This window comes from Colletes latitarsis, chromosome 10 (genome assembly GCF_051014445.1).
Source record: "Colletes latitarsis isolate SP2378_abdomen chromosome 10, iyColLati1, whole genome shotgun sequence".
Classification (NCBI taxonomy): domain Eukaryota; kingdom Metazoa; phylum Arthropoda; class Insecta; order Hymenoptera; family Colletidae; genus Colletes; species Colletes latitarsis.
Genome location: NC_135143.1, coordinates 23,713,110 through 23,740,188, shown reverse-complemented (window position 1 = coordinate 23,740,188; position 27,079 = coordinate 23,713,110). Strand labels below are relative to the sequence as shown.

Sequence of the window (27,079 nt, the reverse complement as noted above, 5' to 3'; positions counted from 1 at the left end):
CGTGTACCTCGTCTGTGATTACATTGCTCGATTTTATCATTCAATTATTCGGCATATTTGATTTTCCTGCATTGCCCCAGTCTCGTGTATGCCAGATAATCGGAATTTTACTGTTTTACGTAATTTGGTGTGTTGTCGGGTTAAATATTTTTTAAATGGCGAAAGATTCATCAGCCACGAAGAAATTTAAAAATTGCTTGAAAAACGATAGAGGATCTATAGGGTAGGAACGGACACTCGGAAAGTAACTTTCTCTGGGACTTATCGAGAACACTGTAATTGAAATGTATACCTGCATTGCGTGTTAAACTTTCTGCTGCAGCCCTTCGCGGTTTCGTTCTTTATTTTGTCCAGCTCGGACACCTGTCGCGGATAGCAACATTTATCCACGCACTCGTCATCGTCGTACCCGCAGTCGCATTCTTCCCCGGCTTCGACGATTTTATTACCGCAGAACGCTCCGGCGGACGCTGCGCGATACGGAAATTGAATAAAATCGAAGTTACAACGCAACGAGGCGCGCATAATTTCCAAGCGTAATACGAACCAGTGAAACAGTTCCTTTTCTTGTTGTCCTCGATGGCGTCTAAAACGTTGCTGATGTTACCGATACTACATTTCGAAAATTTACTGTTGTTCGGCCGATCCCCGCTGGTCGCCGACGCGAACATAATAAAATTTCCGTGTAGCCCACCAGGTCTACATTCGGGAGGAAAATCATGCTATAAACGTAATTAAAATAAACATTAAACGTTGCTAACGTTATTCCTTTCGTTTCTATAGCGGTGTCTTTTGAAGCAAATTCTTACGGGCGATCCGAAATTGTGTCCTATCTCGTGTGCTAACGTCAACTGCGACACTTTCGGAGGAACTCGGCTGTTGTAATTTACAAAAGTGATGATCCCCGTGTTCAGAGACCTTTTCGTGGACTGATACATTCCACCCACCGTTTCCGTGTAGGTTTTGTATTTCTCGCATATGCCGCCGGACGCGCCAGACGCCGAGGCGACCCACGCGAGACCAAGAGTACCACCGGTGAAATCTCTGTTAATAATATTGCACGTGCTAATAAATATTCGTAAACGACGCGTAAGGTGCGACCAGGAAATTGTTCCTCGTATAAAATGCAAAATAAAATTACGAGTCAATAATTTGAACGGAGCAGACTCGCTAAATATCACCGGTGTATTTTCAATAATTATACGAATTCTCGAAATACATTATTTTCCATTTGTGTTTATATAAAGAACGTCTGATCGCACAATAAGGTCTCTTTAAGAACCACGCTTTCCGTACCTGTACGTGAACACATAGGCGAGACAGAAGTCTTCGTGGTTGCCGAGCGAATGCAAATTTAAAAAGTTACTAACGTCGATGTTCTCCAGGCAGAAGGGATTTGGTTCATTGTACGTTTGATGAGGCACGCAGGCCGTATCGTCGTCGATCTGCCGAGCAAAATATACGCGTTCGAACCACAAATTACACAGGTTTCCCGCTGTTTGCGTTACCTTTATTCGCTGCACCTCGAATTTGATATTTCTATGCTTGATTCTACCGTCGAACTTCGTATCTCTGTAAATGTAATTCACGGCAGTGACGTGTTGCGCGATAAGCGACAGGATCTCCTCTTTGGTTTTTTCCACATCGTGATGCAGCTGCGAAAGTCAAAGCGAGGGAAATTCAATATTCCGCGGATCTTACGGTCCAAGGAGTACGTACGGGTAAAAAGATTTTTATAACGGGCGCCCGGGTGGGGAATGTCCGACCAAAAAGAATGCCGGGGTAGAAATATTTCTCTAATGCAAGGACACTTGGAATGCACCGTACGTCTAGTTTGGATGGAAAATGCGAAATGAAATTACGCCTGGCCCCTATTACCGAGGAAAAGCTCTATGAATGTGAACGTAGGCATTCAGGGCATTCGGCGATTTTCCAAGGAGTTATTACGTTTTCGAGCTAAATTTTCAGTTAAAAGAAATGGCTCGGTTATTATCGCGTTTTACCTTCCGTTGAAAATGTGTTATTCCGTTGGTCGCTTAATCGTATCGGTTTACCTGCTCGGATATATGTCTCCATATTAGAGGATCAGTCTGAATAAAAAGGGAACAAGTGTTTTTGTTGTCCTCCTTCGGCCTGGCTGCCCTCCGTACTCTCCGATGACTAGGTTCGTTAGCTTCTCGAGAGTATTTGTGACCGGGCGATTCCTGATCGGCGTTCCACGAGTTCGCCTGCGGTTTCGCTTTCTTGATGTCGCTGCCCTTCACCGAAGGCGGAACCTCCTCTTGACCAGAATTTTGAATTCTATCCATCCACTCCACCACATCGTCGGTCACACCGCAACCGCCGGTTTCGCCTAGAAAACGAAATCGAGCATTGCCCGGAATATTATGAAAACCGACTGGCTGGCAAACGCGTTGTTACGTTTTTCTCTTTTACAAAATATTACTCTGGAACCCGCCCAATAAAGATTTCGAAGAAAACATACTGTGTATTATAACAAAAAATATCTAAAGACGAATCTTTAACCCTTAAGTGGATTATTGGGGCCAAAATTTATGCAATCCTCCATTGGTTCATTATTTTTTAAATGATTTGAAGGAAAGTTGATCTCCATTTACCAAGTAAAATAATTCAGTTAAGATTGAGATTAAGGGTTAATCACCCCCATAAAATTTATACTTCTTATTACTCGATAATGTAAAATCAAATAGTTGATCGATACACAAAATATTCGAGTATATTCATCGAAGACGCTATATGTTCGAATACACGGAAACAGAAAAATTCGGCGAGAAGCCTCAGCCACAGTTTCCGACGCATCGCAGCGGAAGCGCCAATGAGCAGTTTAATTATTCGTGTAATTTCAAAATGCGGGGAGAGCCGTGTCTGCAAAGCGGACGCGCGGACATAATGCGTCACGTAATGACAAACTTAACCGCTTCCCCTTGAGTGTCGTATCGGCCGTAACAACGGCGCCATTATTTTGAGGACGCGGTCACCGATGTACGCCACGAGTGTGAAATCACGTTTCCTTTTTGCACCGGTGCGCCAACCAGTGCGGAGCCCCGCGGTATTGTACAATTCTCCTTTTTTTCTTTACGAGGCAAGATTTTGTAACGGTCGTTAACGTTACCACGGTGCTATTAAACGCGATCCATTACGTCGCGATTCTAATTTAAAAGCGTCGCTTCGACGAATCTCTTCCACTAATTTATTCCGTTCGTTGCACGACGACAAACGTCATTGTCGTTCGACGTAATATTGCTGGAACTCGGTCACTAAATACGGGAACTGAAACTGGCGTCGTTCTTTTTAAACCGTAAACAAGTTCCGAAATATCGTTTTGTTTAGGCGTTCGAAATATTCCTGTATACCCTGAATTTTTATTAGAGCGTCCCAGGAAACAGAGAGCAATTTTGAATGATTCTTAAATGTCCCTTCTTTTTTAAATTAGTTGGAAAACAGCTGAATTCTACTATGTTTTTACGCTGTTACTGGAAACAAATCTATAATGAGATTTACGAATCATCGAGCGTATAATTCAGTCCCAACTTCGTCCGGCTATGAATTTCTTTTTTTCGAGCAGGTGAACACACGGTGATTCGACAATAATGACGTTGTCAAACATGCGCCGGCAATGTTTTTTGCATCCAAAGAACCAGCATTGCAGTGACAGTTGCTTTCAGAACGACGACGGGAAACCATAAATCATCAGACCCGAAAGTATTTTTCATTGCAGTTATCATTTAATACATCAAAATGTTGACGCGTGCAATATATTTCTGGGACATCTTAATATCTGTTCGTTCCTAAAAATAAGGACATCCGGGTTTAATTTATTACGTACTGCGAATGCAATTTTTGTGCTTTTGTCAAACGGCGCGTCACATTTAACCGAAAGAAAGAGACAAACAATATAAACGAAGCCGTAGTCGAATAAAATCTGTGTCAGCCATATTATGAAACACGTTTTTACTTTATCAGACATTTTCCCGTGTATAAGGAAATTCCAGGAAAAGCAAGGCAATTATATAACAAGGGAATAACATATTACTTAATATGTTGTTCAATTCGTATAAAATGTAATATTCAATTGTGTTTTATAAGTGCTTTCGTGATAATGTAAAAGATACAATCTATTAAGAATTAAATTATGTACACTGATATTTTTCTTACAGTATATACCAGTATATTGATAGTCGAGAAAAAATGTTAAACGTCATAATAATATAGAATTATTTTTGTGTTAGTAATACCGCCTTAGTTTCATTAATTACGAATTAATCCTTGCCGTTTTGCCAGCTACGATTACACATAGTAATTGAGAGAGTATATGAATATGACTCCAGTGGTGTATGTGTATTGTAACTAGTACTCAGAGATCGGTATCCCAATCGTCAACATCCTGACAGGGGAGTTATTCAAAGAGTAAACCGAACGCCCACAGGATATGGCTCTTGCGAATCATTACATCGACGTGGTGTTCACTTTCGACGAAATTAGCAGGAATATACATACGTAGAAGTAGGAATTCTGAAGGGCAGATATGTGCACCGTAATTCTTGTAATTAATACGTTCATAAAAATATTGTTTACGTAGAATTTTTACGCGACAGGATAAATATTTTTTAATCGAATAGAAAAGAAATACGGATAGTATTTAGTAAAACAATTAGAATCATTCTTCTCGAGCAATTTTACTTATTTTCTCGCGTGGACTGCCTTGTTTACATCGTGAAAAATTAATATTTTTTAATACCGTTACTTGTGTTTATAAATCACCAATACGTCAACAGCAGAATTTCCTCTCGTGCCAGAACAGGAAATACGATTGAATTTCGACTTTTGCCAAATCAATATAGATATTAGAGGAGAATATATCAAACGAAGTTTGTTGCATTGTGGTTGACCATTGCGTAGCAATATTTTTTTTTGCCCGTAGTCTCTGGTTGCACGAAATTGAATTAGATTCGTTTCCATTTTATACAATCGAGGTAGCATCTTCGTATCGCGATGGTAACAAAGACAACGAACGAAATTCATTACAGAACGAGCGCCAGGTTATCAATTGAGCCATCATTCACCGATGGAAATATACGACAAAATTCGCGCTGAATACGATACAGAATTCACTTTGAGTGTCGTGTTTGGGACACCACACCCAGGCAATGAAATCGAATTTCTGCAGCGTCGATGGTAAATTTCCATCGTTAATTATAGAACGAAGACTCGTCGTCGAAAAATCGATAAGCAAACGATTTGTAACGTTTATAACTAATTAGCCCAAATGGTAGATGTTTCGAACAACCATTGTGCTACTTCGCATAAATTCTCTCTATGCTTTTTGGAATCGAAATTCATCACCGGGCAGAACGAGCCAAATGCATCGATCCCGGGTGTCCGAGATAATTGCAGCGGTCGGTGTTGGTTTTATTGGCGGGTTAACCAAGAGCCACCGGCTTTAATGACTTGGCGTTTCAGCGTGAAGATATTGGTTAAATTTATTGGTACCTACGCAGTAACGTTAATACGGATTACCGTTATGGTAGCCACTCAAAGGGACAAACGTTTGCTTCCACTGCGGGTACCTTGTTCTCCGTAATACGTGTTACCAAACAAAACTCATCGGATTGAGAAGATCGATACGGGCAACGACCGAACGGATTTCAATTAAAGATTGTCTCGCTACGATTACAAGCCAAGGCACAATGGAATTCGCGGTTCTCCAACGAGAATACATAATTGGCGACTAAAGAACTGGCCGGAAATTTATCCCTTTGTTGGTCGTTCGGGTGACATGTGTCACCTATCTCTCATGCTTCTCTTTGTGGTTCCATTTTGTAACGCGCGAAAGTTTCTCTGGATTGTCAACAAAATAAAACACCTGTCTTCGCTATTTTACGAACCGAAACGTAGAAATAAAATAGTACAAAATAGGAATAAGCTATTGATTTAACGTAGTATTAACCCTTTGCGCTCCGAGAGCCTTTATTAATACGAACAAACTAGCGATACAAATTGCAATTTTGTGACGTGGCTTCTAAAAATAAAAAAATATTCTTTTCCCCCAACAAAATTGTACGAATACTTATAATTAAAATTTTACTCATATATTCTCCAAATTCAATTTGTGTTATCATAAATGAAACACGAATCGAGCTATGGTACATATTATGTTTATCGCCATAGTAGTAGGGTTAAATTTGTTTCGTAAATAATGAAAGTTGAACAAAAATAGAGACGAATCGCGGTTTAAAGAGAGACCTTTGCCGGACGATCTATGCAGTCAGGTTCTACAAATTCGTTGGAATTGTACTAGTTCCACGGAGCGTTAATGTTGCAGATTCATAACGACACGCGTATATCCAGTACGCAAACAGGCAAGATGGCGTAGGTTTGTCGGGGTGTGCAATATGGAGGACAAACCTCGATAAATAATATACGCGATACGGCAACTGTTTATTTAAGCGTTGGTTGTTTGCACAAACGCTGTAAACACGGGAGGGGCTGTCGGACCGGGGCCAAATCTGCACGCATACCTATAGAAACGCGTCAACGACGATGTCTAATTCGGATTCGGTGAACACCTTCGGCGAAGCTGTTCCCTGTTTCCTGAATAGCCCCATATGCGTCCGAATGGACTGCTTTCTTCCGTAACGACATCGAGAAACGGCGTATAGAATTTACGACCATCGACAGATTCCCGAAAGTCCGCACCTATCCGTGGGAAAGTTTAATATCTCTATACGGTAATAATGCTGCGACAGCTTTCAAACAGGAACTGTCTATTTGCGTGGTGCAAACGTTTGGACGGTTCAAAGTATTTGGAGACAAATATTTCTAGCGTTAGAGAGTCGTTTTATGTGGGATCGATCACTTTCTGATGCATGATGTTGAATTGTTTATTTATTTAATGTGTAGCTTTAGGAAACAACGCGATTAACGTATAATAAAGAAGGTTTAATAAAATTTTCTATTACCAGGCTTCGATTTTGAAACAATCGACTTTGAAAATTGATTGAGACACTGTGTAATACAGTAATATTCTCAAGAAAAGGGTTAAAAACGGGCCGCGCAAGGAATAATTGAAATATCATACAGTCCACGTGATATTACGGAAGGAGGGGATGACTTTAAGGTCATCGTTTTAATGGATTCGTATTTTATTAATATCACGTCCTCGTACGCTGAGAATCTTTCCCACCGTAATTCAACAAAATATTAATTTATTTTAATTAAACTTCTACGAAGTAAATATTGACTCTGGGCTCTTGGTCGCTTCCAGAAATAAAAATACATTTTCAAATAAATTATGCAAAATTTTTCAATTATAATAAACGCATTCTCATCCGAAGTGTACTAATTAAAGTTTATATTAATACCAGAACACCCGGTGATTCATGAGCCACTCAATTAATTAATTAAAACGCACGTTAATTAATTTTGAATTCACCGTGAACACATCGATTTAAAATTCGTATATAATATTACAATTATCACTGTTAACGATACTTTATTACGTAAATTAAGAAAACATTCTGAAATTAACGGTACATAAAAATACACAAAATTTGCGCCAACCTAATATGCACGAATCGTTCCAATATCCGGAGAGAGAGAGTTTGCAAAGGATTTTCAAAACATCGGGACACGTATACGCGTGATGTGTCGTCGACACATCTTTTGTCGGGGCAAATGGACCGGAAGGAGCAATGTTCCGCGTCTGCATCGGACTTTACGCGCGTCGTTAGGCACTCTTCTAACTCGTGAAAGTCCTCTATCTGTTTGAGCTTGGCTCTCTAACCGATGTACAGTCGGATACGTTTAAGTTGGGTCCTGGAAGGCGGGCCTCCTACTGCCCGCCCGCCAGGACCCAACTTAAACGAATCCAACGTTACATGCGCGCGGTTTATTCGCGACGCAGACCAGTGTCGTTAAGGTGATTCGTTTAAAAACCATGCACGGTTGAATGCTCCTTTAAGGATGCCTTGCAATGTAATCTAAACTGTCATCCGACGGCTCGAGGAAAGGAGGGAGGCGCGCGTAGTATAGCAAAGGGGTGTTCGTCCAAGTGTGTAAACGCAGAGTCGTACGGCGCCGTTGCAAAGACTGTCGACGCGACCTGTCCACCGGATCCATAGAAACTCTACTAAGCATAATGGTTTAACGATGGGTGCCCAACGGGGCACACTTTAACGGCGGACCTACCGGCGCTTCTTTTTCCTGACAGCCTCGTGCTTATCTTGGTCTGCTGCTCAAACCCTCCACGGAACACGCAATTAATAGTTCGATAAGTTTCGCCGTTGGAGAAGTCGTGATTGTTCGAGCAGAGTTCGACAAATATTATTTTATAATTATGTACGCGATGAGTGCATAATGCATCGTGTACCGAATATGCATTTCGAGTGGTTCGGACCCTAACGGAGCACCGACGTGACTCTTCTTTCGACGAAAGTTATCCCCAACTTTAGCTAATTTGTTTTCGCTAGAGGTAGGCTGTATTATTCCGAGCATATCGTTGATTAGATCTAGATAATCACGTATTTGCAAAGTTTTCAAATTTACTTCGAATCGTCGCGATTCAATCAATTTCTACACTAAAACACTTTCCCGCTGTTGACGATTTTCAGCGCACGCTTCGACAGATATTACTATAAATAGAAAATACAAAAGTTTCGATATTTGTCCACGAACAAAGAAACCGCTTAAAGCGATTGAAATTCAGATAATGGATTTCTGTGTCGACGCTCTCTTTGTCGAAGTTTTTGTAATCGATTTATACATCGTGGTTTTTATATATCGTAAGAAATATTTTTGTTACTTTTTCGTACTGTCTGAGAAACAAGTATACGCGTGAATTCGAGAATATTTCTGGGTCGTTCGAACGGCGCATGTGGTTGAAAACAGCAATCACCGCGAACGTTACAGAGGGTTTCTGAGATTGCGTACTTATGTGACCTTACCGCGTATAATATTTGGTTACTCGAACAAACCTTTTCGAAGGTGGGCGTACGGGTCCCCGATGTCGTTCTCGTGATAGATTACAGAATGTAACGTGTCGTTTATCTCGTGCGGTGGAAAGTAATAGTGCGCCTTTTCCACGAACCACGCGCCACCGCGAGGCGATATAATTTTCCCGTGGAAAACACCGTCGCTGATGCTTCCGAACACGTGACTGCCAGGCTCGCCTGAAAATAAAAAGAAACGTCCTTGTTCAGTAATGATTAACGAACGAGAATATTCACGAGGAACAAAAATACGCTCGAGTCCCAAAATGATTCGCAGCTATTTAGTTACTCGTTTTCGTGGAAATGTCGCTGTTACCATCGCGAAGAGTGACCAAGCTCGAGATAGAATTTTCTTTCCTCGAAAGCTGGTTCCTTTTACCCACGCTCTATTTTTCTACGACGTCCAATACGTGGGAATAGGAAAAATGGAAGAAAAGCAAACACAAAGCGCGACGGTAATTGCAAGTCCTTAAAGAAAAATAAATCCAACGTTGCACGGAAACATATTTCTCCGTGTGTTGCTTCAGTTTTTAGAACAATTTACACTGCACATGCTAATCTCTACCGAAATCTAATGGCCTGATAAATTGTTTTTAGACACGTCGATATTCTGGATGTTGACAAAAATATATTTTATTTTAAGAGGAGTTCTGTTTTCGTTTCTCCAATTATAGTTTTGTAATTTTGTCTAATGACAGAAAATGCCACCGAGAAAATATAGAAGACATTTGTGGTACATTAATACGATCAATAGCTAAAATTTTACAGAAACATTAAGTACAATTATCGCACTTTAAAAAGAAGGCTATTTCGAGATGAAGGTAGTCTACAAAGTAATCGATATAAAATTCGATGAAATGAATTTCTCACTTTTAAGTGCGAGAAACAACTAAATAATGCCTTCTGACCGATTTTCAAGAGGCGGAAAAATTAGCGTGCAGAGATAGCTTTCTGATTGAACAGTCAAAATAAGGATCCGACATTTTCTTTCTGTTCCGTGGGAACCGCGTAGACATAACCAGGTCGTCGGAGGTAGCAAGAATAAAAGTGAAAGATAAACCGTTCCGACACCCCCCAGTGACCGAATCCATAATTTAAAACGACTCGTTGCGCGCGAATTCCCGTGAATTATTACAATGGAAATAAAGGTCTCACCCGGTATCTACCGCGACACGCACTTTTGCGTGCTGTACCTGGGTTAGGTTGCGAGAGACTTGGGAGTAAATATACCGTGCGGACTATACCGTGAAACGGTACTATCTCGTTAAGGTCAGAGTTTAGAATGTAACAGTGCACACTTAGCAACCAACCAGATCCTGATTTATGTTTCGAGAAGATCATCGGTATTTAAACTATTTTCTACTTCGTATTTTGTAACGACACGCCTACAGAATCTTTCAGCGCAATCACTTGGGTGCGTTAATGCACAATTTTTGTTTCGACAAAACTGTCTTCTAGCTCTGTATTCTAAATAATATGCAACGCTAAAACGTGTCTCGCGTAATCTTTCGAGTCTTAAATTCGAGGGTCCAAACACACTGTATTGCATCGATAACGAAGAAAAAATAAATTTTATTCGGTTACAATGCTCTACTTCCTTATAGGTCGATACATGGAAGTATATTATATTCAATGCGTTAATTGAACTCCAAAATAGAAGAGCGTTGCATAAAATATTGCAGTTCGTAAGTAGAAGAAAATTCTGTAAAATGCAACTCACCGACTACGTGGCCTTGGTAAACGTGCGAGGTGTCGAGGTCCTCCGTTTCGCCGGAAGGGCCCTCAATAATTAGGTTATTGCTAAAGGTAGTCAGGTCCCGCTTCAGTCGAATGTGAAAGTCCCTTCCGTGCGACCGAAACTTCAGAGTCACAGAATTGTCGCGGGTAACCGATCTCTTGGCCCTCAGGTGACCTCGATGGATCTCTTCGGTGGGGTAGGAGAGTGGTTCGTAGTGGTGGATATATTCGTTCAATCGACGTGCTGCAAGAAAGAGATAAACTTTGAAATGATCTATTCAAACTGATTATCAAAAATGTTGTGCTTGAAAATTAAATCGGTAACGAGTCAATTACAAGCACGATTTTGTTTGTCTACTCTCGGACAAACGTTTCGATCATCCCAGCTTTCTTCGATAATAGATTTAGTACATAAATAGTGTAGGAAATGAAATTAAAATAGAATAAAAGATGTTAAGTTTATTTTAACATGGAATAAAATGAAGGTGGTAAAACTATAACTCGCTCGTGTCGACTCTTCGACGGTTCGCTCGACTCTGCCCTTTTTCCCCAGAGCCAGCCACGTGCGCCTTCCAAACGAACGACGTCACACGCAACAATGTCGGCATCGTCATCGATACCCTTGTATAAACAATCGGCTCCAAGCATTCGTTGCTCACTCATACCACTCATGATTCACACATACCATAACACACCATACACCACAATAGTGTATTTCAATTTATAATGTATAGCCTTTAACGAGTCAGAAGATAACAGAGAACCTTACAATTAATTGTACAAGGTGAGGCCATTTAAATGGAAGCACCTAAATATCTCTGTTATTTACGATCGTACGAAAAAATTATTCTATTTTATGTTTTCGAAAGAGCACTGTTTCTCTCATACTTCATTATTTTTAGTATATTTGGACGATTTCCACATATACCACAGAGTAATTAATTGCTATTAAATGTTGAAGCTTTATAACTATGCTTAGAATAATGTCACACACACATCGTGCACACACGTTATGCATCGAGCGCAAGAACTAGCCTTGGTGACATTTTTCCGAATCGTTGGATAGAACGCGGAGGGCCAATTTCGCAGCCAGCTCGTTCGTCGGACTTAACGGCGAGCCATTTTTTCCTTTGGGTAGCATTAAAAGGTATTGTGTTCAAAGAAAGACCAACCACAGTGGAAAATATGAGGCGGAGGATCGTTGCAGCGTGTGCTGGAACGAATCCAGAAATTATTAGACGCGCATGAGATGCAACGGTTCGAGGACTAAATTACATCGATGCTGATGGACATCGTTTCGACTATCCACTGTAAGACATAGTTTATTGTTTTAGTCTCTCGTGAAAAAGTATAAAGACTGATGTCTCTTTTAAAAAATGAATTGAATATATTTTGCTCCATATCTAAAAATAATAAACGCGTAACTGTTGTTTCCGATATTACTCTTATGAACTAAAGTGCTTAAACTGTGCTTGTAGTTATAATATATCTTTCGACTCGACTTAAAAATATTTTTAAATTTGTTTGCCAGAAAATATAGACAATTGCTGCGAGTCGTTGGATTTTCTGTTCATTTACAACTTTCTTGATTATATAAAGTTGCGTTCGTTATAGACTTTAAAGTTCCTGTAACTTGTTAACGCGGCGCATCAACGGGTCCCTCCGCTATTTAAAACGAGCTATTCCGTTTCCTTCGACTGAGTTTTCGAAAGTTATGCATTCATTATTGCAAAAGTTAAATAACGCGCGATTTGGTCTTCGCGATAAGATCGAGATTATTTGCTGAATTTTTTTTGGGATATCCGAGCGATTCAATGATTCGAATAATTAAAGTTAGTGGATATTAGGATATCCCGATGAGCGAGATAACCAGATTCCCTGTACGATTAAACCAATTTGATATCGATTCGCGATATTATAATGCGTCGATCCTACATAATGCATTACAGACATGATCAGCAAGGCTATTGAAACAAATTGAACGCAACGGGAGTAGCCATATTGGAATATTAAATTAAGTATTTTACCGTAGAACGCGTAAAAATACTTATTTATTATAATATTACATATTATTTAAATACCTATAAAATATTTGAATACTATTCTTGGCGATAATACGATTGAACTTTTTTTTTTTTTTTTTAAAAAAAAAGGGAAAATCTACGACGCCAGAGATTGGTCGCTGCGCGCTGCAATGAAAGCAGCGATAAAGAAAATTATTCGAGACTCGAAAATTGAAGTCGTCCTCTGGTGGGAATTGTTGATAAAATTATTTCACATTTGTCGGTAGATGTTCGGTCACGTTAACGAGACAAAGTGTCCCGCGGTGGTCGACCTGGCAACTGTTACCTTCGCTTGATATCGCTCGTAATTTTCGAGGACGCAACATGAATTTATATTAGGTAGCTTTTCTTCGCGATTCCAGCGCGTTCGTGCACGACAAAAGGAGGCGACGGACTTTACCGTGTTAGATGCCATCTATACATCCCTCTTTCGATTTATGAGTCCACGAGGAGAGACGCGAAGTAAATTTATATCATTTTTTTAAATTTGAAATGCCCCGACCCTCGACGCTCCTATTATATCTCTATTACAGTAACATTACTTTCGAGCAATGAACGAAGAAACTCGGGCAATTCGATACCAACTAATTCAAGAGAAAGTGCAAACAAGTATACTTGTTGATAATATCACTACTAGTACTCTATTAAAGCGGAGTTTTTATTTTTTACATTCGTTTAAAAACGGAAAGGTTGGAAATTAACATAAGAACTTATATACTGATTTTATTATTAAACGACTGCAATTAAAGATTCGACAAAATTTCTGTGATTTTCTTTTCATTTTGAAATTCATTGACGTTCGATGAAAGATTCTAGACAATAAAAACAAGTTTGTGAACGATTTAAGTTTTACGCGTAAACGGTTATGTGGATTCGATATAGTTCTGAAACTCATTTAGGTGTCGTTCCACTTTTCCGCTCAAGGAGCGCAAAGATGGTTGTTAATCAGTGCAGAAAAGTAAACAGAAATGAAAGTGGGCGTTAAATAGATCCGCGTAAGAAATACATAAATACTAAAACCGCTGGACGTAAGAAATTAAATTCCGTACAACTTATTTACTCCGATTGAAGATCGATTACTTAAAGATAACTTGGATCGTTATTCGAATCGATGAGTTTCACGAGTGGTTCGCGTAAATATAAACGAACGAGATTTCTATTTTAATCCGTAATTCCTAGATTGAAGTACTTGTTACATAACTAGTCGATTAAGGTCAATTTGTCGCGGACTAGAAAAGTAATTGGCGTATACACTTTAAATATGTGACTCTACCTACGTTACGCGAATACTAGATTACCTTGTTACGAGACTGTAAATAGCAAAATCGATGCGAAAGGCTCGTCAATAGTTTTCAAAGCTTTAGTTATGGAATAAAATGTTTCGAAAATTCACGAAGTTCGACTATCGCGACGAGGTAGGTGCAACTATGATACGCTCGTGGAAGTTATTGTGGTATGTGTGTCAAAACATTCTCTATTGAAAGTTTACGACGATCGATAAAACCTCATTGTTCTCGAGAATAAGTGAGCAATTACTCGCGAGGCGAAGTGCTTCCTTAACCGGTTCGCTGAAATCTTGAATTTATGTTAACTACGATTCATCGAAAATATTTATATTCACTTCTGGTTCTCTCTTCGCACGTGTTTTCGGTGCGCTGTATAAAAATACAAAAGAATACTCGAATGCTTTCTTTTTATTTCTCTTTCGACTGGACGTTTCGACTAAAATTAAAATCGGAAATAATCGCAGGGAACTTTATGCAAAAACCATATTCCAGATTAAAGATAAACACAGACGGTTGTGGAAAGGATTCGAACATTCGACGTAACATTTCTGTTTTGTTTCAAATTTAAAATGAAAACTTTTACTGTTTCCATTTTAGCGTTCGAACATTGAAAATCTCTTATGCGTAAGATAACTTTTGGTTTACCAACGCTGGTGTCGATTTTTCATAACGCGTCGAAGAAATTCTCGTACTTGCATACACCACGGGGTAGAAATCGAAGACAAAAGATACTGCTTTCCGGTTCAGTAAGGTAAAAGACCTATGAAAAAAGGAGGATCTCGGATAAATCCCAAGAAGTTGAAGAGTCAGCATCGTCTACGAGGCTATAATGTTACATTCTTTATTATCCTTTCCTTCGAATTCCTTGCGTCGCATGGTGTAAAAGAAAGTAACGAAAGTTGGCTCGACGCGAATCATCGTTCCCGAGGAGTAGAACAAAATTGAGTCAGTCAATTCGTGTATTTCGTTTGATATTTTTATACCTAAACTTTTCATAGAAACTTTAATATTTCTATTTACAATTTCTAAAAGTGAAAATCTCGAATTTTTTCGCGACGTTTCGTTAGTTTTCTCTCTGAGCTTTTCTAAATCCGCCATTGATCGTGGTTTAATAGCAAGCAGTGTATCTAACGAACGTGCACGAGTGGTTTGCCAAGAGTTTCGCTTACAATATTTTATACGACGATCGATCACACCTGTCCATCTTCGAAATACATCGCTTTTCACTTCGTTACGGTAGCCAATCTGGATCTCATGGATTGCCATAAAGAAGAGTTCGACGCTCCATTAAACCGTATAAATCTCGCGGCACGTTACTGCAAGCGGTTGTAACTTTTAATCTGATTGCGAACGACAGAAAATACATAAAGTATCGCGCGACGAGAAAAAAGGGGATATGCAATACTTTGAGAGCACAGAGAAACGCGGAACAATGGAATTGGGGAAACTAGAAACCCTGTCGCGACCCTCTAATTATTCCACGATCGTTTTCTGCTTTTACGATGTTTCTGTTAGGAAAATCGTAAGATGCGTTTCACGTAAAAATTGATTCATTTTTTTGGAGTTGGAAGTAACTATCATTTTTCTTCTGTTAGAAACACATATTTTCTATTTACATAAATCAATTCTTCGTATCATTCACAGAACGTTATGCTTCGCGAGATACTTTGTGTTTTACGTTTGTATTTCATAGCGCAATCTTCGTGTTGAAATTATATTCATTGTACGCTGGATCACGTAACGTTGATGGCCGTGGTTACGAGTGTCGAGTGAACAATGCGATTTATAAACTGTTTTCCAGATTTAGCTTATCAAAGTTCATACGTTTAATGCGTTTACTAACTCAGTGAATTATTCTTTGTTTGTATAAAATCATAATCGTACGAGTGTAACTAGCGCGCAACTTAAAACCGTAATAAAAACAGTAAGAGAGCGATTAATAAAATGTTGAGACGTTCATGGCGGAATGTTCGAGCGTTGAGATTTTTTATTCCAACATCAAATATAAAATATCTCGCCGAGTGCAGTTTTTAACGATCGTTACTTAACATTTTTATACGCAAGAACGATAAAAAAGGTCGATATTGCACCGTAGTGCCAAACAAAAAAAATTATATCGTCAAAAGATGGTCCCAGCGCGGGATATTCAACTTTTTCCTTTATGAATTTTTTGTATCTTCGCTTAGAAAAAGGCTACACCTTGTCCCAGTTTCCAGAATTACCCTACATCCCTATACTTTTACTTACAGTTCTATTTTCCTAAAGAGGACAGTTTCCTTTAATATCAATTTGCTTTATACATATTTTTACTACGTTTTCGCCAGCGATACTCAAACGAAGGCATGTTTTGTGATTATGACGGGTTCGCTGGATCGAATTTACTGGTCGCCAGAGATTGTTCATAAAATAGGATAAAATTACGGACGTATCGGTTGTGAAATTCGCGGCTCAAGGTAATGAAAGAATTGGGGTAAGTGGGTCAGTATACGTGGCATTGTACTCGGTGAACATAGTAGGCGTAAATGGGACGACGGTGGCGTTACCTTTAAATTAGCGCAACCGTGTAATCCGAACAGGGAAATTTCCCTTTCCCGTAATTCAGGGATTGCGTGCAGTTTCAATAGCCTAATAGTCCCGTGACAAAGATACGCCGACGCGTCCTATCAAATTTCCAGCGACTCGTTTGAATCACAGTTCAGAAGCCGCAATCCACAGAGATCGTGTGTCTACGTTCCGTGACGACAGTATTTTAACCAATTTCAGCTTCGAACAAAAGAAAGAACCTTACTCTACCCGTCTATTTCTGTCCCGCTTTTTCTCATGCTGGTCGAATCAATTCGATTTGCTGCTTTCGAGCCAATTTTTAGATACGATATATTTTTCGCGATCCAATAATGGTAATAGTCATCGACAGATGTGTTTCCACGAATAGTTACCGTCGCAGCCACGATAGAGATAGAAATCGTGTTTATCCTTCATTCCACGCTGTCGAGTAGAAGAAAATACGTCGAACAAACATCCTGTATATAAATTTAAATTCGTTTTCGATGAAATAATCTATTTATAGTCCAGTTTTACCGTACACCGGTTGTATGATCGATAGGAATTGCTGAAACTTCTTCGGGTGCATAGCGACAAAGTAAATGTTAAAATAAACATAGAAGACAGCATAAATAATAATAGTTGATATAGTCATTGGATAGAGGATAAAATACCCTTTAAAATGAGCGTTTGTGAGAGTCGATAGCTTTATTAGTTCCGGAGATATAGCGATTTTAGTTTCAAGTCGATGCGGTGGCTAGTTACGGAGATAGAAGAGTTCGAAGCGTTTGTTTATGTTTCATTGCGTCAATGAACGCGCGCGCGTGACAATAGTAAACAGTGCGTAGTAAATTCTTGGAAATACTACGATTTCCTAGTCACGTGACTGTCTCGACTCACGCGCGACAAGGAGGTACGACGCGACGCGTCAGACGGAGACAGAGATAGTCAAATTAAGAAAAATACCCTTTTACATAAATTACGATATCTCGGAAACGGAAAGTCGGATCGACAAAAACCAAAAACCATTTTAAAGGGGAAGGTTCACCGCTGCTGACGATGTCTTAACAATGGAGAAAATACTAATAATTTCGAAATTACATGTAATTAAAGTTTTAGTAATTTCAATACGTGTCAGTAGGCCTTCGTAAGGCGGTGAGCGAGACACAGTGGAATTTTAAAAATTACGCTTTTATATAAATTACGATATCTCGAAAACGGAAAGTCGGATCGACAAAAACCAAAAACCATTTTAAAGGGGAAGGTTCACCGCTTCTAACAGTGGCTCAATAATTAATAAAACACCAGTAGTTTCGGAATTGCATGCGTCTGAAGTTTAACTATTTTTTTAGACTGATCTGAGACAGTCTGAAGAGTTTAGTGTTAAGGACCAATTAAAATTCGATGAATCCAAGCTACGCGCAGTCTTCCATAGTGTTCGGTAAAATTGCGTCTGGCATCGATCTATTGACACGAGTTCTGCTCCCTTCTGTTCGGGGAGGAACCGGTTTCCAGTAGCTGGTTCTATCCACAGGAAACATCACGGTTGTGAGGGGCGTAACTCGTCACAGACCGATGGATCCCCGTTGTATGGTTTATGAGCACATACGATGGACACATGGTACGCTCACGATCAATCTCACCTGCACGCACGCACGTTATATGTGTAGAAATAAAAACACGTGAAATGAGAGAGGGAGAGATGATTACAGAGGAACGAAGAGACACGGGGGTTAGCGGCATATGGCTAACGAAATTGCGACGACAGGAATATATTCTAATCGTCGTGGATCGGTGTCGTTTCGCGCCCATTACTGTAGATTAAAACTCGTACGCTGGATCTTTCGTACGATACGAATTTATACCGCGACGCTCATTCTCTGAACGTTAAACGCTGAAATGTCTCGCGCTGATAACATACTGTAATTTTATTACAGTTGAAATAATGAAATTACGTGGCTTTATAATACCTCGTACGTAACTGGTACGATACTTGCGTACTGTTTTAATTAGATCGGGGATTCTATATGTTCGAGGCGCACGGAAAAAACTTTGCAACACGCGCCTGGAATATATTTGCATATATTTTTCGTATTTGAATACGCACCATAATTGTACGAAATCCGCAGTCTAGTTATAATTAAAGAAACATTATTTCTACACCGTCGCGGAGATACCGTCATTATTTTGCGAACGAAAGTTACACCGGACGTTGTAGGAATTAAAAAATTTATTAAAACATCTTTCGGAAGACAAGAAAATCACGATACTTCCGGCAGTTATTCTCGCGCCTCCGTACGGTTACGCTCCAATTTCCAAACAGACAATTACGGCTGCAACCACTCCCAATATTCACACCTTTTCCGTATCCCAACCATTCGGTCTATAGTTAGGTACGATAAACAGTTAAATTCAGTTTCGAAACTTCCGTTTCATTTAATTTATACACGTGGATAGTGCATCCGTAAAATTATTACGAACCGTTGAAACGATATTTAACATCTGTTCTGATGTAGATATTTTCGATTCTCCGGACAAAAATTTTGAATACACCTGTGAAAATGTTAGAAATCACCTGTAAAAGGGATGCACGAATCTCGAGTAATGAACGTTTGTCGCTCGACGAACACTTAATAGTGCGAACATCCGCTGTCGAAGGTCCATCTATAATATTCGGTATTCGTCGGATGACAAATATTCGATACTTGGGATTCAGCGAATACCGTTCGCGCGGAGCAGGATTAATGTTAGATCCGTTTGCTGTTGCTTCATCTCACTCAATCTCGATTTATCCTGTTCATTTTCCCCGTCTGACAGTGCACGCGAAGTGGGAGTACAATACAAGATAAAAACGACGATGATAACGATAATAATACCTCTCTGTTGCGCCGAGATCGTACCAAAGGAAAAGATATAAAATTAATATAGACATAAAAATAAGTACACCTTATGAAATTGCAGCTTCGATTTCGAGTCAACTGGAAATTCATACGCCTTCTGTTCTCGAGAGAATCGACGCTATTGTTCTTTTCTACGATTATCAGCCTAATAATAGAACATTTCCAATCCGTTTAATTCCACCGCTTAGGCTCTTTTATACCTCCACTTTGGAATTATGGGACACTGAAGTCCGTCTTTGGAGCTTTTTAAACGCCTCCGAAGGCAGCGAATCGCTATTATCGAATAGTCGATTTAGTGCAAACAAGACGAGTTAGCCAGGAGACGATAATAACGACGGAGGAGGAATCAATTGACCCAATTCCACGTGCCGGTCCTGCTCGTCGGCCCACCACCATTATCTAATTTAACTATTTAGGCGACCACTCGTACACTCCCTTCGTGTAGGTTGCTGAGAATCATGCCTTCGTGCAAGAAACTCGAGAACCGACGTTTAATTTCTGCCATCCTGTCTACTTCGCTCGGCCGTGCTCTAGATGCTAAATTGTAAAAAGAGATTATCCATGAATCAGTTTTAAATACGCATTTATGAAACGCGAGGCGTTTAAGTGCGAGGAATAATTAGCGGATCGAGTAACGAATTCGCATGTAACAGGTGCACAAGTTTCCATTAGTCTTATTTTCCGAACCCGCGTCTAAGAACCATTTCTTTAAATACAGAAAATTCAATCGTCCTCATTTAATCCGAGATTTAATTAAGTCGTTTGCATTGTATCTGAAATTAATTTTCTATACGTTTTCCTATTCGATAGCTCTTGAGTTTAACAAGCAAATAAACTGCGTTGTATATGTAGAGATACAGAGAGGAAATGTAATTTTTTCAATACAATTTTAGCATTTGCTGAATTGCTAAAATCGGAGAAGAAATATTGGTCATTTCTACCTTGGAAGCCTCTGAAAATCATGCAACCTTTATTTGAAACGCTTCCTCGTGCAGCAAATACTTGGCAAATTGTTAGAACTGGCGAACAATCGAGAGAAGCCAAGGTTTTAAAGGCAACATTTTAAATTGAACCGAACGTTATTTCTCCCTCGCAGTTAGACCGACCATTGTTTACGTTTTTCATTAACGATATTTCTAACATCTTCGTTAAAAATTTCTATTGTTCGTCGACGACCTAAATATCTTTAAGAACATCTCGTTGGTTGCTGATTTGTCGGACTTGAAACCTGACCTACATTACCTAGAATCTTGGTGCACAACAAATCGATTACACCTCAATATAAATAAATATTAGGTCATGAGATTTCACCGGGACATAACATCCCTTATTTCTTTAGATTTAATAATGTAACATCGCCTGTCGATTACACTCATAGCTTTGAACTTTCCTTTTTCACTAAAAATTGTCCAATTATATTTTCAATTTTTGACAATCGATTTTAATAGTCCTTTTAAAATTCTTTATCCATGAAAATACTTCTGAATGCTAGTATAAAAAACAAAATTCCATTAACAATAGTCTCGGTTCGGTGTTTCGTTGCCATAAGTATGTCAAAAAAGCATGATACTTTGTTGATGAGATCGTATACAAACTCGAAGTATGGAATACAGGCTTTAATTAATTTGGTTAAAGAAGCGTCGGATTAACATTGGCTGGCTAATTAATGCTGCGGGCACTTAGCTCCGGAACATCGACATTTTTTTCTGTAATTAATCGCCGTCGAGATGAACGATGGAACAAGAAGCTGGAAACATACGAGCCGATAGCGAAGACCAGTACTCCACTTATCAACAATGTCTGACAATCTTTAATATACTCGTTATTAATCGATATTTTTGCTCCCTTTCATAAACACAAAGCCATTATTATTCTCAGACGAGATTAGCTTTACGTTCTCCGTGAAATGAAGAGATTGGGTGAGCGAGAAAATTCTTGGAACCGCGTACAGACAGTTGCAAAATAATTAGAAGAACTTCAATTTCATACGATATAGTTTACTACACGATCAATTCATTTGTCTATCGTTTTCTGACAAGTTCAGACGTCATATAACAGCACCTTTGTTTGCTATTGTATTTTTACGACCGTACGATATATTTAATAATTTAAAAAGTATTTCTTTTTTGTAATTAATATTATTATTGGGACCCATGATAAATATAATAGGCTGGACGAGGGTTCTTGAATGATTTACAGACTCGTGCGGATACTCGCAGACCTCGCAGTCAAAGTGACGCGAATTGCATGTACGATTTATCGTCTCAGGATCTAGCATGAGAATAGACACGCGCGTGGATACGATGAAACGCTACGTAAGGCATACGACTATAGTCCGTAGAAGCGGAATATAGGTAATTCCACGTGACACGCGTGAGCAGGATGAAATTTAAAATCCCCTTTTCGACTGCTCGAGGGCGTATCCTCGATATCCAGGTCAATATTTAAGTCATCGTTCGATATTATATCACGAAAAACGGCAGAACATACAAACTTAAACCTTTACAGATTCGTTTATCTTGTCACTAGACAAACATGAATTTTTAAATTTTATTATTTACTATTATTAATAATACAGCGAGCTGAATTTCATCGTGCTGAAAAATAGTTACATCAAATTTAAAGTTAAATTGAACATGTATGGATATCGTCGGTAGAATCAGTAAACCAGAATGATTTTTAATAAAATTGTTGCATGTTGTCTCTATTTTTAATAAAAAAATTTTCGATAACGATTTTCTTCCATATACATATACGGAATATTTTCCAATTCTAAAAATACTGTTAAAACCTCGTCTATTGTATTCTTGAAACATGCACAACACGAACGATTATTAAAACGTCGTTAGCATTTTATCACGATATTTGATACTCTGAACTGTTCGAATACGCGACAAAAAGACGTGATAGTTTGTTTCGTACCGAAAAACCGGGAATACCCCTTTAACGCAGTAATTGACGCTGGCTAACACGAAGAAAGTAAGAAAAGATACCCCTATCCGCTTGATTGTTCTTTTTTCTTTTGTTTGTTCCGTTCACTTACGAGCACCCTTCTTCCCCTCTCGCTTAATTCACGACTTGACTGCATCCCTTCCACCAACTGTTGCGCGAGTAGACACGCGAGTGTCACGGAGACACTTAAAAAATATTTCATTGTTGGTAACACCAGGAATTCTTGGATTTTTGGCATTCCCACGGATTGTGAAGTCTATTATTTAGCAAACAATAACGTCGTGCAAATTACAAAGATTAATTCAGAGCAGACTACTCTTCCTTGGTTAGCGAAAGCAACCCCACTTTTACGAAAACGTATTCGTTTATTTTAACGTCACTGAATTTTACTTTAAATTAAAATTAATGCAGGAACATATTACGCGCCTTTAATTCAGTAAAACGGACACGCAATCATTTTGGTCGCGTCCATCAAAAATCTGGAATGTACTTGAATTTATGATATGTCAATCGCTGGTGAGGGACAGGAAGAGTCCAGGTCCTTTAGATTTTAATTAAAATATGGAGTCTACCTGTGCAAATTAAAATTACCACCGAAGGAATAAACAGATATATCCCTCCTAACAACCATTGCATTTGTAGACTATACGTATACTATATTTTTCGCCTGTAGCGTATTCAACTATTAGTCTCTTAAAATCTCTAAAATTAACGAAGGAATAATTTTACAATTTCCTTTACTCTGTATCACTGTACAAATAATTTGTTTCATACTTGCTAGACAAATAAATTGCAAAATCATTAACGTTATTATATAATAATTGTGCTCATATTGGCAGTGCAATTTTTACAAATATATCGAGGAAGAAATACGAATATTGTCGCAGTTAAAGAGTCAAGGTAAACGTTTTCTATCACACGTGTTACAACAGAATGCAAGATTCGCAGATCTCTATACGTACATTCTTCCAGGTCAGCTTTTGACTAGGAATCGTGAAAGCACGACGTAACGCGTGCAACACTACAAGAGAAACACTACAACGCGAGACGTATATAAGATTTATCGTTCTTCATTGTCGTCCATTACAAATGACCCTGCTCTCTTGATTTCTCGTGGTCGACATAAATCACCAGAAGAACGCGATTTTAATATCGTTCGTAAACGTCACCGACACCGTTAATATATTCCACAACTATCCTGCAGGTCTCAAAAAATTTGTCCACGTTTGAATTTCCCCTAGCAGCGGTTTCGAACGAACGACGTTAACCCCTTGCCATACAATAACGAGCCTGATGTCAAGTTTCACAATCATTTTTACATTCACGAGGTATTCGTAAAACAAATCTGTTCTTTTACGTGGCCATTTCTTCTACGAACAAATTTAAATAAAATTAAATAGTATACGTTTAAAAAATTATTTGAAATTAAATTGTTCGTCAAGGGGTTAAAAACGCAATACAGGCGAAATTATTCTCGAGACTCTCGCTTCTCCATTGCTGCTTCGAAAACTATCGGTACACCGTCTTTTTTTCAAAATCAAAATAATAGATATGTTAGTTACGGCGCGTTAACCGTTACCCGTGACAGGTCTGACACGCGTCTATTTTCGCATAACTTTGCATAACACCGAACAAACGAGTGTATGCAAATTACGGTCGAGCGAAATGTGGTCGTCGCCATTTATCATTTCCAGAAAATGGGACTTCGAGTCCTCGCGGCGAACGTGTTTTCTATGTCGTTGGCGATCAAATTAGGATTCCGTCTACGCGAAACGATCAAATTTATCGGCTCGCATAAACGAGCGATTGGCAATAACCAGGGTTGTCGCATTCATTACGTTGCACATCAGTCATTGGTCCCAGCGTGAATACGCGAATGTATCGATTGTGTTCGCGTATCTATTGCCCCGACGAAACGGTATTTATTATGTCGGTCGCATAAATGTCGGCGTTAAATTTCGAAAGCGCGAACTTTTTCCAGCCGAAACACAATGGCGTCGCGGTACAATTGCTTACGGAACGATAGCAGAGCACCGTTCATCATTCTCGAAATTACCTTTCGTTTATCGATCATAGTTCGTGGTCGAAAAAGTTAGTTTCATGGATCTCTTTTATAGTTAAATTACAAAAATTTCTGAAATGCACCCGCGACAGGGTTGAAATTTATTTCATAATCGAACCGCGTAGAAATACGTTTGTTAGAAGATTAAACAAATTAATGGTACACTTCGTCAGTAGTCGATGTGTGTTTGCATAGTGGCAGACATAAATTGCAGTGTATTTACTGCGTCTCATAACTGTAAAATCACCCTAAAATATTCGAGTTTATATGTTGCTGTTAAAATAATGAAAAACAAAGTGTACCATATTTGAAATTCTGCCACAGAAGGATAAATTTTATCCACTAGAAAAAGGAAGAATTACCAGAAAGCTGATTTATTTTTGTTTCGTAACTATAAGACCGGAATAAAGGGATATTTTTATTAAACAAATTATACAAACATTGCGCTGAGAATACAATTGAATTAAGTTTTAACAATAATTTAATAACGCGTAGGACCTTCCTTATTTCCAAGAATTTCAATTAGTCGATTTTTCATACTTCTCATTAGATTTTGTCGTGTTGTATTTTGTACCTTGTCCCACGCTGTTTCAATTCAGGCATTGAAAATATTTGATCGACGCGGTATATTTAAATTTGTGCCAATTCTTTTACAACGAGTCTCGAAGCTAAAATATAAAACCTTGCCGGAGGAAACCACTTTAAGACAAAAGAAACGAAAACGTACAGTTCCGGGGTACGATAGCTTTACGGGCGCTTTCATTACGTTTACGATCCACCGGACTATAAACGCTTATCGAGCCCATAACAGTTTAAAATTCGTTATTAAATAAACCGGTAGCTCCTCGGGCGTGTCCGTGCACTTTAAGGACTTATCACTTTCCCTGGACAAATAGATTACTGATATGAAAACGTAATTACGCCATCAGGAGAGCCGCGCATCGATTACGCGTACTTTGAACTTGCAACACTATTAAGTTTAATACCGAATTCATAGCGATTCTATTAACCCGTGGGACTCGTGGAACATTTTGCGAAGTGTTTGCGAACGCTATGCTTCGCGATCAAAGTAATTATAGGTCGCTTTATTGGGATCGTGTAAATGAAAACTAATACCGTCTCCCGTCGTTGGGTTACGGCTCTTACGTATCAATAACGGTGACACTTTTCAAATTAAATCCCCGGAGCTCGCGATAGTTTTATCGTCGAGCGCAATATACGTTTTCGATTCTTTGTGTCGGCCATCAGACAGTAAATACACCGACGCTCATAAGACTTCGGTCTATTGTCACTTCGTGAAAAGAAGTCGAACAATAATCTTCCTAAATTCATTTCGAACGTTCAACCTTCCACTTTCGTAACTCGAATTTCCTCCAAGATCCTTTGGCGCTGAGAAACGATAGAAGAAATGTTTCAAATTCAAAAGCACCTTCTTTATTTGATCTCTATGATCAGTGAACAATTTCTCTCCGCTGTTTTATTCAATTTCGAACGATGCACGTGACGCATGTTTTTAAATTTTGATAGCCACTTATTAATTTGAACAAATATCGAGGAAGTTTCTAGATTTGAAAAAACTGAGCAGCAGCCAAATATTTCGGACGATTTTCACATTCCACAAGGTGTTTACTCGTAAATATATTAGTGTATTAAACGCAAACTGTTTCCCCGAGTCCCTGATACTTGGTTCGTTCTCCGGAATCGCCCAGCAATGTTTCCTTAATCGCGCTGCTCAACGCGCTGACCATTCTGTCAATTAAATTAATTACAGCTCGACGTTCGCGAAAGTTTCTCGATTGCGAGAAAATTCGCGGAGCATTTTACTTCTCTCCTCTCTCCCCCTCTCTGTTTGTACCAATGGCTTCCTTCCTGAACTTCAGGGTTCTTGCGCCTTATGAATGCAGCTTTAGCGTACCTCGTAAGAAAAGTACTTAAAACTTTTACAGTTCGGCCTCCTCTTTCTACGCCAACGATTGAAAAGCCTAGCAGAATAACCCGGTTATTATTCAAAAATTAATTTTTTCCTCTTGTTTTTCTTTTTTAGCAAACGAGTGAACGTTTCGAGGGGGCAAAGAACAATGTAACTCGATAAATTATGATTTCCGAATCATGACGCTTATTTCGGATCGCGTTTCCTGGGCTTTCGCCTAACGAAAATATTCCGTGTCGAATAAATAAAAATTAGAACTGGACCAGAGAGATTTTCCGCAGAATATCAATTTTATTTCCATCTTAAACAACTGATAACTTATACAAAAACCTACTATTTCTTTGTTAACCAATGATTAGATATAGTAAATACCTGTGATGACAAATTTCTTTGGAAATTAGCAGGTTCGTATGTATCTGGTTTCCGTAACTTACCTGAAACAAAACGAAAAATCGAGTTACTGACAAAGAACAATTACGACCATGGGTCGAGGGCGGGGATCCTTTTGTTATTGAAAATCACAAGCATAAGCTTTATTGCTTTACCTCAAAATTACAATTTCAAATTGAATATTAATACTCCTCTTTAATTTTCAGAATT

General features: G+C 38.9%; 1 protein-coding gene across 5 annotated transcripts in view; it reads right to left on the bottom strand.

Annotated features, from left to right (window-relative positions):
- Window positions 1-27,079, bottom strand: part of Kuz (zinc-dependent metalloprotease kuz) — a 134,988-nt gene that overhangs the window by 10,296 nt on the left and 97,613 nt on the right. For all 5 annotated transcript variants that reach the window (XM_076774065.1, XM_076774066.1, XM_076774067.1 and 2 more), the window contains 8 exons: window positions 10,729-10,989; window positions 8,994-9,188; window positions 2,055-2,353; window positions 1,509-1,655; window positions 1,297-1,445; window positions 810-1,044; window positions 548-722; window positions 293-470 (listed from right to left, as the gene is read on the bottom strand). In XM_076774065.1, the coding sequence (XP_076630180.1) occupies window positions 293-470; window positions 548-722; window positions 810-1,044; window positions 1,297-1,445; window positions 1,509-1,655; window positions 2,055-2,353; window positions 8,994-9,188; window positions 10,729-10,989 (1,639 nt within the window). The remainder of the gene's footprint in view (window positions 1-292; window positions 471-547; window positions 723-809; window positions 1,045-1,296; window positions 1,446-1,508; window positions 1,656-2,054; window positions 2,354-8,993; window positions 9,189-10,728; window positions 10,990-27,079) is intronic.